We start from the raw sequence: 13,669 nt of genomic DNA, 5'->3' as shown, positions 1-13,669 counted from the left end.
TATGGACACTAATACAACAGTTCACACACCTTTTGCAAATAAAGAGCTTGTAGGTATAAGCATTTTCTATGGCTGTCAATCTGTGCAACTGATGCCCTAGGAGAAAGGGATGACACTTACCGAGTCAATCATCTTTGCATTCACTGTCACAAAAAGACACTCAGGATTACATTACCAGAAAGAGTAACAAAATAGTTATCATATTTGAACCATTTCAAATACATTCAAATTTGGCTAACAGGAACAGAAAATCTCAGTGCTCATTTCATTACCATGAATAGGATTGACTCCATCACTTCGAAGTCATTAGTTGTAACGTACTGAGGGGCATAACAATCACAGTCCTTGCAAATAATCCTTCCCTTTCTATGGGTATCTCCCCATCTCACACCTAGCAGCACTGTTTCCTCCACTGCAGGTGATCTCTCTAGAAAATTCGAAACATACTTGCATCTTTTGGAACTCCATTGTTTGAATTATTTTTGCAACCAAAAAAATACAGAGCAAGAGCTACAAGTAGAGCCATCACTTCTGTTTGCAGTAGCAAATGCACAGACAAGTTAAAATGGATTACTTGAGCACAGGGTTTTTCACTTTTTAGCAAGTCTGTATAACACTGACTTTGTGTAATATTAAAGGTTGCTTATTTCTAAAGGTTCAGTAGCAAGTACAACCACAGAGAATGGAGTAAGAGTAAAGACCAGTACAAAAATTCCCCTCTCACTTACATTCAATAGCAGTATTAACTGAAAATATTTATTCCATTGTTTCAGTAAGCTAGGAAGTCTCAGAGTTCATAGGATTTAAAATATCTGGCAACACAACTTAGAAAACTACTTTCCCTCATTCCTGATACATAGAAAACTGGCAAATGGCAAAGTGATGGCAAACAGCCCTTTGCCAGACACTTGATTTGCCTAAGGGCAAGGAATTCCAGAGGAAGAAAGCAGAAAGACAGAGTAAAAAGCTGGCACAGCCCAAGATGCTGTACTGGAGACTCCGAGTCAATGGGGTGAAAGTCAGGATCCACTGGCCCCTAGGAATGTCAAACGACAGATTAGAGCGGTGTCAAGATTGGACTACACACACTGAGCCAAAATTAACATCAGGGTTACTGGGGTGAGCAGTCAACAGTTCCAAGTTGTGCATGCAGCTGTCACAGGAATGAGTGAGGAGCTTCTGATACTGCCCTGGGTTTACATATAGTTACATATATTACATATACATATATATGTTACATATATAGTTGCATATATTGAGCCCCTAAAAAAAGTTTAAAAATAAAATAAAATTCAAAAAACCCAAAATAAAATAAAAACTTGAAAATAATATTAAGTTTTTGTAATACTTGCTTAATCTAGTATTTTAATGAGATTTTATACTGCAGACCATTATTTACCATAAGCAGATTCAATTTACAAATGCTGCAGAACTGGAGACACAGTGCTTATTAATGACTACACTAATTTACTTCTGTGTTTGCACTTTATATTAAATATATGCATACTTTTCACGTTTGGGTTCTTTCTAAATTAATTTATAGCCTCCAAATATTAGCCATAATAATAACATCAGCTTTCTCAAATGTAATTAAGCAACTAATTTAAATTTGAAAAGATTATATCAAAAAAGCCTCTTTATAAATAAGGTCTGTAAACCTTCAGTTAGTTTTAAACTAACATTAATGTAATATTGCACCATTGCATTCAGTTAATTAAAAAAAAATTGTATTTCCTCTGCCAAAATACCCCAAGAGGAAAAATACCTTTATCACTGAATTTACAGGTAAGCCATTAATTTGTATTTACTGTTTTGGGTTTTTTTTAATAAACGGCTTTATGTGAAATATCACTTTCCTCTGGAGAAAATGTACAAAACTAAGAAAAGTAAGTATAATATTTTAATGACAGATCCATCAGGAAAATGTGCAGAGTAATAGCAATGCCTGTAGGAAGAGCATTATTTTTACTGTGAGCAAAGTACAGTGCAATAACAGAGTTCTCAGACCCACAGTTGTTCGTTCCACACACAGTACTCTAAACAGTCAGATCCCACATCATCTTCCAAAAATATAATAACTGATGTATCCAGATTGCATCCTGAAGATTAAGAAGTTAACCAAGCCATGCACACAGCTGATTTGGTTTCAATCCAATCCCATTCCCTGAATAAATTTAATTTCATTACTAATCTCATGGTTTTAAGTGATGAACCTCATGTTAATTTCTCTTTCATTACATGAAAACCTTTAACCACAAAGGTACCAGCAGGGATATTCACATTATTCAGGATTCTCCATTTAAAAGGAAACAAAGGATTTAGAAATAAAGCAAAGGAGACATGTGCCAGTCTTACAAGGGAACAAAACTATGATTAATATAACAGTGACTTATGCAAATACCATCTTACTTTTGTGCAAGTACTGCTATGAGAAAGAAAGGAAAATACCCATCAATAATAAGTTCAAGAGCTACAATGCATTTAGCAAGAAAAATCATACAGACTTTCTAAATATATTGGGGAAGTAATTATTCTTACTACCATTTATCATAAAAATGTAACATGAATATTTAGAAATACAGACCAGAACAAATTTATCTTAGATTTTAAAAAGATGATTTTTATTAAGCACAAACAGCTTTTAATACATTATCAATACAAATAGGAAAACATCTGTTTAATGAATTTGATATATCAAAGATCTGATGGGCAGGTTGCATACTGGCACAATAAAAATGATTTTTTTCTTTTTAAGTCTTTCAAATTAAAATTACAGGGTTACCACAGTCTACACTGCAGGTACTTTCCTTACAGTCTAAAATTACTACATCACCTGGGCATGGGGGAAGCAAAGAACTAGTTTCATAATATGGAACTTCTAACACTTTAATTAGCACCACTCAAAGCTTGCATCAGCTGTCTAACTAAGAAGCAGCTGACAGGTCAGGTAAAGCTTTACAGCAAATTTCAGTGCAAAGTTTACAGTTCCTTTTCATAAGATACTTGAAGTCTATGGTTTCATAGCATGTTAAATAATTATGGCTTGATAGATGTACAGTATTAAGATGCTGAGAACATTTACTTTGAAAAAAAGATGAGACTCATAATAGCTGTGAAATGCATTTTAATATATTATACCAAATTCTGTAATATGCAAACAACATGCTGGATTACAAACTGAAGTCCTGTTATGAATTCACAGACAAGGTCAGTATTAGCTCTCTGGGGTAGTGGCTTCTGGTTGTCTCAGCTGCTGCTTTTTCAGGCTAACTAACTTCATCTTCTCTCTAATGTGTTCTGCTGCAGAAGCCATATCACTTGGGCTCCCAAAGTACTGCTCAGACCTAGAAAAAAACCCCAAACACAATAAATTATCAGTAATAAGTAAGTCAGTACATGAATACACCTGTTAATTGTAATAGAAAACACAACGCAGATAAGAAAAATAGTCACTTTTTCCTCTTGTCATTTAAAAGCCACCTGGAAAAGGCTTTGGAGGCTTAGTGATGAGACTCAATAGTAAATTTTTATGAACTTGTTACATATACTCAGTGAGCCTTTCATATCCAAAAGACACTGTAAACAGAAGTTTGAGGGTGATAAGACACTGGCACAGGTTGCCCAGTGTGGCTGCCACATAACTGGAGGTGTTCAAAGCCAGGTTGGATGGGGCTTTGAGCAGCCTGGTCTAGTGGAAGGTGCCCCTGCCCATGGCAGGGGGTTGGAACTGGATGACTTTGCATGTCCCTTCCAGCCCAAATCATTGTGTGATTTGAACAGCAAGGGACTATTCTGTAAGTGCAAATGAATGCTTCCAAACACTCTTTCCTACCTCCCTTCTCTGGCTCTCCTCCAAGTCTGTCTGACAATTTTGCATACTGTGACAATCTATGATACCTGTCTGTACATGAATTCTGAGTTTATAAAATTGCTGTATTATTAAAGGACTCATCACATATTGAGTCAACCACATACTGTCAAATTATGCCATCTACCTCTCAAAGTGGAAGGAACACATGGCTGTGTAGTTCAAATACATCAAAGAACAGCTGAAATGTTAGGGAAACCACTAACCAAGCTGTCAGCAAAGGGAGGGTTTGAACAGAATATATGTTTCAGAAGAACAGGTATTAAATCTAGTTACAAAGCAGAGAAGTTGTACACTTTGGAAATGGAAGTAGGACAAAGGACTTTCTGACAGGCAAAAGTGGACAGAAAAGTTATTCTATGCAGGAAGAGCCTCATTTGAGGAGGTAACTGGTCCCACTGCATAACTGCACATGGGTCACAGCACTTCCTCATATAGAGCAGAAGCCATGAGCAGGACAGGGAACAGTGACCTGAACTTCCAAAAAGATACTGGCAAAAGTCTGAAGAGGTGAACCGGCTGATGAAAACACCCCCAAGCATTTATGACATTCTGCATGTTCTTAAATCTCAAACTATTTCTAGTAATGAGCAGACTCTGTGCAAACTTTGTTAAACACTTCGAAACCAGACTGCCAGGATGATAAGCAGGGGTCCTGAGATACAGGACAACTACGATACCATTTTTGCAAATTTTTGCAGATATGCACAACTCTACTGAAATTCCAGAGAGGTCAGAAATAATGTTCAGGATTGAACAGTTGCTACTTTTACCAGGTCACTCAAATCTGCTATACAGAAGTTATACAAAAGTACTTCAACTTGATCTGGTTTTGGGTCAGTTTTTTTTGTTTGTTTTGGTTTTTTTTTCCCCACAGCTATAAAATCCTCCACTATTTTCAAATACACTATTGAAAGAATAGTAAAAATCACTACTAATTCAGGCCTGGGCCCATCTACATGATTAGCACTTCGTACACTGCAGAAGGCATATGGCATTTTGGAAATAAGATGACAATAAATTCTCATAACCAGCTCCCTGCAACTGTGTTCTTCAGACAGACTTCAGGTAACCCTTAATGCAGTTGCCTGATGCTATCTTATAAGGTTTCAGCCTCTAACTCAATATACTTATTTCAGACCTTTTTCATTATGGTGTGGCTTCCTACACACCAGAGAATTGTTCCACAGCTTGGCTGTAACTCACGCAGAAATTAACTACAAGCTCAGCATAACAATAGACATCATTAAACACAGAGAACTGAATTTTATTATGGCTGAGATTTCAAATTCAATTTGCTTTTGTAGCTCAAGAGAACTAGTAATTCAAGTAAGTACTAATACTTGAGGGAAGTACTGTTTTGTTTACCGAATAAATCAAATATGAATTTATCTTCAATATACTGGCTTAGATAGAAAGAACTGCAAATAAATAAATAGAAATCCTGTAATTCTCCTCTGGCATCTTTCTTCAGGGAGAAGAGACTGGGACTGGTCATTCTTCTGTTACTTCTGCATACCGTGCTGGTGCAAAGACTGCATAAATTTAACAATCATTCAGTATGAAAAAGTCACTACTTTAAAAAGGCAGTGCATTAATACTCATTAAAAATTCTTTCCCATCTTTTCACAGAAAGCAGGCAGGTCCTATTTCAAGCTTTATAAAAACAATATATGTTCACTTTTCTATTTCAGCAATAAGCCTTCAGGATTATTCTGCACATGAGACTATTGTAAAACTTCACCACAAGCATTAGAAAAACCATTCTACATACCCATCAGGATAAACTACAGGCACTGTTAGTCTGTCCAACAGTGATTTCCCAACTGCCTCAATTTCGTCAAATTGATCCATTTCATTGAAAGCTTCAGGCTGCTCTGGACATTCCTGCAAAATCTGTTTAATCAAAGTAAGAAAATACAGAATAAAGTACATAAGAGATAGCATGTAGTTTTCTAAGTGCCATTAACTGGCAGAGTCAATGTTCTTTTGGCATTTTCACCACCACATTGACATGAGATCAACTGACATATGCAATTCCAGAAAATAAAATATTGATTAAGGTCCATTAAGAAGACAGTTCAGGGCCACCACTGTTTAGTATGAGAATATTTTATGTTACTCTGAGAAGGATTAAAAAGTAGTCTTCCTAGACAACATTCCTGCAACAAATATGAAATGCATAAAAATAGTGACCGACATCATTAAACATACAAGACAGTAATGTAAAGTGGAAATATCACATTAATGAAGAGCCCCTTACAACAGGTTTCAAAACTAAAACCCACATCTGGCACAGAACAGGTAGGGCTAAAAAAATCTGAACACAAGTCTTTTCAGATGGGATTGTAACCCAATTCTAGTACTCAGTACTCTATTTTCTTCCACTTCTCACTCTGTTGCTTCTTACTTTTTTCCAAAGCAGCATGGATATTAACAGTCTACTTTCCACATAGACTCATTAATATATGTCCAATAGTAAAAGAAGAATTATGGTTTTGAACAAGAGCACTGTTTTGTCAGCCTTTAATTTACTTTTCTTTAAACTTAAGACTGCCTAAACGCAGCAATTAACTACTGCGACAATGAAAGAATGCTCATAATATGGATTGAGAGATTCCACTCTTTTAGGAGTTTACGAACCACTGAAATTAAATTTGGTATCAGGTAAGTCTCTAGAAGCATGGATTATATATTTCTGTTTTTGTGAATCTCCATCTACTCCCAATGCCTGCAAATTCGAAGTATCTTCCACTAATGCAAATAAGAAACTAATAAAACCAAGGAGCATATGAATCAACTCTGAATCCATGCTCTCTTTCAATGACAGAATGATTTTTTTTTTTTACCATGTGCAAGATTTAGGGGTTTTTGCAGTTACATGAAATTTTATTGTCACTATTTGAGATACATACTCTAAACTGATTTTTTAAAACATACCGCTTACAAAAAAAAGCAGCTGTTGACAAAAAGGAAAAGGCCCTACCCCTCATGACCTACAAAAAAAACCATTGTCTCAAATTCAAGCATTTGAAAACTTTCAACATTTTCCCTCTTCAACAAGCTGAATAGCAACCATTCTTCATCACATTGTTGACTGCTCATCCTCCCAGTGGAGGATGCTGCTTGCATCACCTGACTGGGTACAGCAGTGAGACATTTGGTTACAGGAGTCTGAAAACCTCACTGAGGTAGAGGTGTGCTCAAGAAGAAAGCGCATGCAACCCCCCTCAGGTGCAAAATACGAGATGGAACAAGACAGCATGTGTGGAAACTACAAGAGCTGCCCTAATTTACAGTTTGTGAGAAGGTTATCCCATCCAAAATCCATACAGCTTAAAGGGCAATACGCCTTTAACTCTCCAAAGAACTTAAATGACCTAATAGCTTTGTATCACACCTTGCACAAAGAAGTGCTCCTGGCTTTTAAAAACTACAATCTAAAAGACACAAAGAAATGCTTTATCATCAGTATCAGAGTTCCTATTTGAAGAGTGCTGTTCTCTTTTTTGTTAAGCAGGCACTATACCAATACAGGCATATGAAAAATTATTACATTAAGTACTGAAATTAATGGTTGGAAAAAGATACTTAAATTCTTCTTTCTGCCTTTTTTTTTAATATTTAAAAAGGGTAAATGTACACACTGGCAAGTTCATACTTCTTATATTTTGTTTGCCTGAACTTAGGCAAGAAATTTTTCTTCTTAATAAAAACACAAGGCTCACCTTTTCAGCAGTTGAATGAAATGCAACAGCTGTTTCCAAGCGATGTACTCTTTCTTCAGAAGTCACTGTAAACTGTTTCCACACTCTGTTCAGCCTGGGAAGTGTGTCCCCTGAGGACCTTGAAGTGCATCGCAAGGACTGGCATAGCACCACTGTTGCTTGCAGTAACTGTCTCCCATAATCATAAGTACTCTAAAAATTGGAGGGGATGGGAGAGTAAGTGCATTAAAAACTCTGCACTTTACCTGGGAGCAAAACAGCATCTTAAAGCAACAGCAGGCAAGTTTATGGAAGCTTCACAGTTTAGGTTCACAAAGTACATTGAACTAATCTGGTCTACTAGAAAATGCTGATGAAGTAAGAATAAAATTGTAATGACCAAACAGTGCTTTCACGCTAAAAAAAAAAAAAAATCCAATATCCACTGCTGCCTAGTGTTCACACTGGCAAAGGAGGAGAGCTTCACAAAAATTCTGAATAGCAGTTTGGATCTTCCAAGAGATACTTGATATCCACTGCTGTCTCCCTGACTTCACTGGCACCATGTCTTTGGTCAGCAAGCATCCAGGTGGCCTGAGGCACATCACTGTGACAGCAAATGACTCCTATCATCATCAACTCTTATTCATCAAAAGAGGAAATCAGTTCCAGTGCAACAGGTGAAATTGGAAAAGATCACATTTGTTAACTAATAAGTCCAAATTAGACATTCCTAAAAGCAATAAAGACTGACAAAACATCTGACCAGGTGCTTTGGCCTAGCATGTCAAAAGTAATTTTAAAGACTGTTTGAGATGTGTCTTTCACAAAAGACAATGAACTTTGTTTGTTTGCATTGCCCATGTGAAGGTTAACTAAGGTAGTGACCTGCAGCATTGGTACCCCCGATGGAACTGCAACATCTCATTAGGCCCCTCACTAACTTCAGCAATCAATTTCTTCACTCAGGCATTGAGGCAAACCAGTAAGACCAGTGACAGCTGTTCAATGACTGTCCATACAGATATTGATTCTGTTGAACAGAGGATGTGAAACTGCACAAAGCCCATATTGCTTAAAAAAATAACACATTTCACCTGTGCAACATCAACAAATTTTCGATGTTTCTCCAGTAAAACTTTTGTTTCTTGAGCATCATCTCCCAGTCGGATGTGCGTCTTCAGCAGAGCATCCAACAGTTCACTTAACCATTCTACTGCCTGAAAAACAAGCCAAAAGAATAATAACTAATACATTAAAAACAAATTATACCAGAAGGGTGATATTACTTCAGTACTAGCATACACTTTTGACATAGAAAAAATGTTAAATGAGCTGTCACAAGCTGGTAGATCATGCATGCAATTCCCAAATATACTATTTTCAGAAATTGCTATATCCTTTCTTTTCACTGTACATATTCCCTACATAAAACTCCATTTGAAAGTTGCAGAAAAGTACTGTAAAACTACCAGCCCCCATGAATCAACCCAGTGGACTACAAAAACCAGAATGATGAAATTCTAGAAATATTTCCATACCTGAGCAGCATCCTCTTCACATTTAAATAACTGCACCATCTGAAGCATCTTCAGCCGCCGCACATCCACCATATCCTCACACCTTAAAAGAGCAGCACAGAAAAACTCATCAACACATGTACAGCAGGCACAAAACACTCTGACATTGACAACAATGTTTTCAACTGAGTAACATTAAGATAGAAGCATTCATGAAAAGGTGATCAAAGCTGCTTAGCTTGGCCAAAATACCTAATGTCGCAGAGAACAGTAAGAAACTTGTAATAAATAAAACTGAGCACTCAAAGTTACCAAAAACATGATCCTCAAGATTCCTGGTATGGTTAAGATGGAGGCAGTACCACCAGAGACAGCTACCAGGTCTTGCAGCAGCATCCCAAGTTCCTTACCTTGCTGCACTGGAAAACTCTGCAACACAGAGGCTTATGTAGCTAAGACAGACTGTCCTACTAAAATTCAATGAAAGTCAGTTTCAACCTGGCATAATCCTGAATTGTTCTGGTTGTTTGGGGTAATGTTTTCTTGATGAATACAATGAGGCTATTTAAAAGATAATACATTTTTCCTTGTTTCTTTTTAGCTGACTAAAGATGGTAATGTCTGACCACTTACATGATGATGTCCTTCACTTGACTTGTCAGGAAGTATTTCAAAATCTAATTGATATAAAAACTGACCCTAATTATCTTGCTCTGAGTTGAGCACAGTTTGCAGTTCCTTCTCCAAAATTCCAATAAAAGTGTAGAAAGTCCTTGTCTTTCCACAATGAGACCTAAGCTAATACATCTAGCAGAATGCTTCCCACTTCATTTTCAGAGCCTGCTAAGCAGACAGCAAGACTCATGCTCCTGTTCAGTGCAAATGGAATTACTAATGTAAACAACAGTTGGCTTTATAAGCAAATGCAAAAGACTGTGTGCATGATCTTTTCCAAACTGGTTACAAACATAAGCTCTTCCAAAGAACAGTTTGTTAGCATGCTGCGTTTTGTTACATGTCCTGCAATGCTTACACTGAAAGGACATCAGCTGCTCTAGTAATGCAGGAAAATACTTTATAGGTTCCAAAATCATAAATAAAGCAGCAAAATGCCCCTAAAAATAAACATTACATTACACGTATGTAAATAACAGGAAATGTTCAACAGAACTTGGGAAAGAAATAAAATTAAATGTTGCAAAAAATACTGTTACATGCTACTGAGAGATACTTAGTTCTTTTACTTTTTTGTCTCTCATCATGGCTAAAAAACCTTGTTTAATCATTCACCATCATGGAAAGCTGCTTCATCCCTTTTTTCTAAAAATATTATTGATGTTATAGTCCTCTGAGTTCCCACAATTCTATAACCCTTCTGAGAACAGGAAGCAGAATAGTGTATCACAAACAGAAATTGACTACCAATCTATACAGTGACACAATTACATTCTTCTTTTAGTTTCCTATTCCTTTCCAAATAATTCTTAGCATTCTACTTGCTTTTCCCTGTGTGTTTGAACATTAAAGCAATTTTTGCAAGTTTTCCAATATTTATCCTCGAGTTCAGAGCTGATTCAGATTCCATTACTGTATATACAAAGTGTTTCCTTCTCCCATGGACATCTCTTTTCTCAGTAGGGAATTCCAACTGCCATTTTATTGCACAGTGACACATCCTCTTGTGGCTTTTTTGCAGCTCGCCCTCTAAACACAAGTATTGGCTTAAATGAATAGGATTCAGAGGGCAGACTTAAAACAGTATTTTCTCTATGCACTACCAAAACACACAGTTCCTTACTATAAGCTCCCTAAAAAAACAATTTATGAATAGTGGAATTAGTTTGTAAAATGGGCAATTTGATGCTCACTAGACCTTGCTGTTGCCTAGAGGCATCTTTTTGCCCTTGAGCATCAGGCCCCTTCTATAGACAGTACTCCATTGTCACAGGGGTTCCAGCAGTAACACTGGCAATAGCATCTAATTCTTTCACACTGTTGATTGGAAAAGAAAAAAAGGCAGTACTACAGAAAATCCAGTACTACTACATCTTTAATTACAAATAACCAAATTTTGGAGGAAGAGGACAATGGCAAAATCCATCCTTCTTATCAATTCAACTCTCTCCAACATTTTTCCCAACTGCAGCTTCATCCCCCACTGTATAATTTTCCAAAACTCACAAACCCCATGTGCTGAGATGACTGTACAGTCCAGTATACCATCGTCTGTTCTTTTGAAAACTGAAAATCTGTGCCTCCATTTCATACCCTGTCCCCTCCAACACCATCTCATTTGTCTTCCTATCTTCAGGAATGATAATTTCAAACTCCAAGGATAGAGCTTGTGATAAAGATTTTACACCCATCACCATACTGTAGACATAGTATACTTTCATCTCAAACTGCTAACATATAAAAGATGCCTCTTGCATATTTTCATAAACTCCATATAAAAGGAATGTATCATTTTTGAGCATTTACAAGAACAGGAAAGCATTCAAGAACTTCATCCAGTACCAAAATATAAAAGGTGCTTGTTTTGAGGAATACACTACAATAGATTAGTCAGGGAAGTTTCTGTCCCATTCAAATACACAATAATATAAATTACAGTTGTAATACATCCCTTAACATAAAACAAAATGAGTTCTTTAAAACAAACTAAATTGTATAAAAAGTGACTTGTTAACATACAAAAATCTTAATGACTAGAATTGCTGTTCTTACCTTTGTTTCCTTAGCTGCATATCTTCCATCACTCCTTGGATGTGGTCCACATTTTCTTTGTTTTCAATGGTCACATCTTTCCCATAGGCCCATGATGCCTGGTTAGATATCTGATCAAGAAGACTTTGACCTTTCTCACGCAAGCCTTGCAAGCCTAAGTCTAATAAGAGAAAGGAAAAAAAAAAAGGTCAGTGATCACTCAGAATTTTGGTGGGGTTTTTCCTCAACTGAGGGAGATAAAATGCAACAGAATCATACATGGATGAAGACTGGAACCTGGAAAAAGGACATTACTATGCCCTTCACTGCCAACTCAAGTTTGAGTGAGTATTTGTCTATATTAACAAAGAACTGAGGCTTTGCTATTTTATGACCTAGCAGATAACAAGAAAAGGAACTTCTGTTCCTTTCTGGGCTTTTTTTCTGTTCCTTTTTGGTTTTCTTGTTTGACAGCCTGTCAACTTTTCAGCATATACATAGCTAATTAATGCCTTTCATCCACACAGTTAAATAATTCCTAAAATATTTATCACTGCTAAGCAGTTGTAGCCCAAGTGTTCTTCCAGTGCTGGCAGAAGTTACTACTTCATAATACATCTGATAAGGCTGATAGAATTTTCTACACTGAGATTTGCCAAGCCTTGGGATCTGCTGTTACATCTCTTATTTGGCAGCTCTATTATCTGTTTCCCTGAAGGAATATCTTCTTTATGCATCAAACTGTTATATTCCAATCACACCTACTTCTACCATAAATTATTTTTCTTTGCAGCTCTTTCTCCCACAACTTAATGGACAAGCTGATCACTGTAGACCCCTGCCAACTGAAACAATCTATTCCATATGTTTTACAGTGTAACAACCTTTAATGTGCCATTTATTAACACATACATTCAAAGCTACTGCAAAACACCCAGTATAAGCATCCTAAAACTGAGTGGATAAAACCTTAATCATCAAGGCATCAATTCTAGAGACAAAAAGATCATCTAAGCACTATAATTCCAAGTCACTAAAGAAGATTAATGGGAAAAGAAGTTGGTTTACAGATGAAACACATGATAATGGCATATAACAAATACAAGAAGAAAACAGTTCCAGATCATTTCCCCAGACAAAACCACTACACAGTAGATGGCATAAGCCTACCCAAAGTAGCTCAGTGGAACATTACAGAGTGAGGAATCAAAAGTCATAAGATCTTTATCCCCTGCTTTTCTGGTGACTTTTTAAAAGAGATTACTGTACCTTCCCCCTGTAATGCACTCATTAAAATGTGTGTGTCTGAAATGCAGAAATATCTTGCTTACCAACACTTTTCAATTTCTCTTCCAGTAGTTTCAATGTTTGTTGAATTGATGCTCCATCTGCTGGTGCTACATCCACACACAACATTCCTAGTAAACCATCCAACTGCTGAGACAACTAAAATGTAAGAACATAAATGCTGATATTTAAAAAGAAGTTTGAGCTTCAGATGGTTGGGTCTACAATCCTCTAAATGCTTTGAAATTTGTCATTTTCAAATTTCTCTTTGCTGCGACAGGAAATGAAAATCAAGATGAAAGACAAATGACCCATCTGCCTTGTAGAAATCCAAGAGCACAAATCCCCAGATGGTGGGAGAGTAAGAAGCCAAGATTCTACTTGTTTTGTAAGAAAAATACAGGAAAGGAACATGCCATTTTACAAAAAGAAAATATGAAAAGTACAACAAATTCCGTTTCAAGTAAAGCATATGCCTCTAAATAAAAATAACTCTTCAACTAGTAACCTTTTCATTTCAAATACTACTGAAATGTAAGACATATTACAAAGTACATCCCTCCTAAAAAAAGGGGGAGCCA

At 36.5% G+C, this 13,669-nt stretch overlaps 1 protein-coding gene across 7 annotated transcripts in view; it reads right to left on the bottom strand.

Moving 5' to 3' along the window:
- Positions 1–2,599: 2,599 nt before the first annotated feature.
- Positions 2,600–13,669, bottom strand: part of SESTD1 (SEC14 and spectrin domain containing 1) — a 51,069-nt gene continuing 39,999 nt past the window's right edge. For all 7 annotated transcript variants that reach the window (XM_088167958.1, XM_088167954.1, XM_088167956.1 and 4 more), the window contains 7 exons: positions 13,133–13,247; positions 11,823–11,982; positions 9,117–9,198; positions 8,673–8,795; positions 7,597–7,788; positions 5,643–5,764; positions 2,600–3,344 (listed from right to left, as the gene is read on the bottom strand). In XM_088167958.1, the coding sequence (XP_088024084.1) occupies positions 3,215–3,344; positions 5,643–5,764; positions 7,597–7,788; positions 8,673–8,795; positions 9,117–9,198; positions 11,823–11,982; positions 13,133–13,247 (924 nt within the window). In that variant the 3' untranslated portion in view covers positions 2,600–3,214. The remainder of the gene's footprint in view (positions 3,345–5,642; positions 5,765–7,596; positions 7,789–8,672; positions 8,796–9,116; positions 9,199–11,822; positions 11,983–13,132; positions 13,248–13,669) is intronic.

The sequence above is a fragment of the Sturnus vulgaris genome, chromosome 7, assembly GCF_052056855.1.
Source record: "Sturnus vulgaris isolate bStuVul1 chromosome 7, bStuVul1.hap1, whole genome shotgun sequence".
In the NCBI taxonomy this organism is placed as follows: Eukaryota; Metazoa; Chordata; class Aves; order Passeriformes; family Sturnidae; genus Sturnus; species Sturnus vulgaris.
Note: the sequence above shows the minus strand (reverse complement) of the source record. Positions and strands in the feature narration are given on the sequence as shown.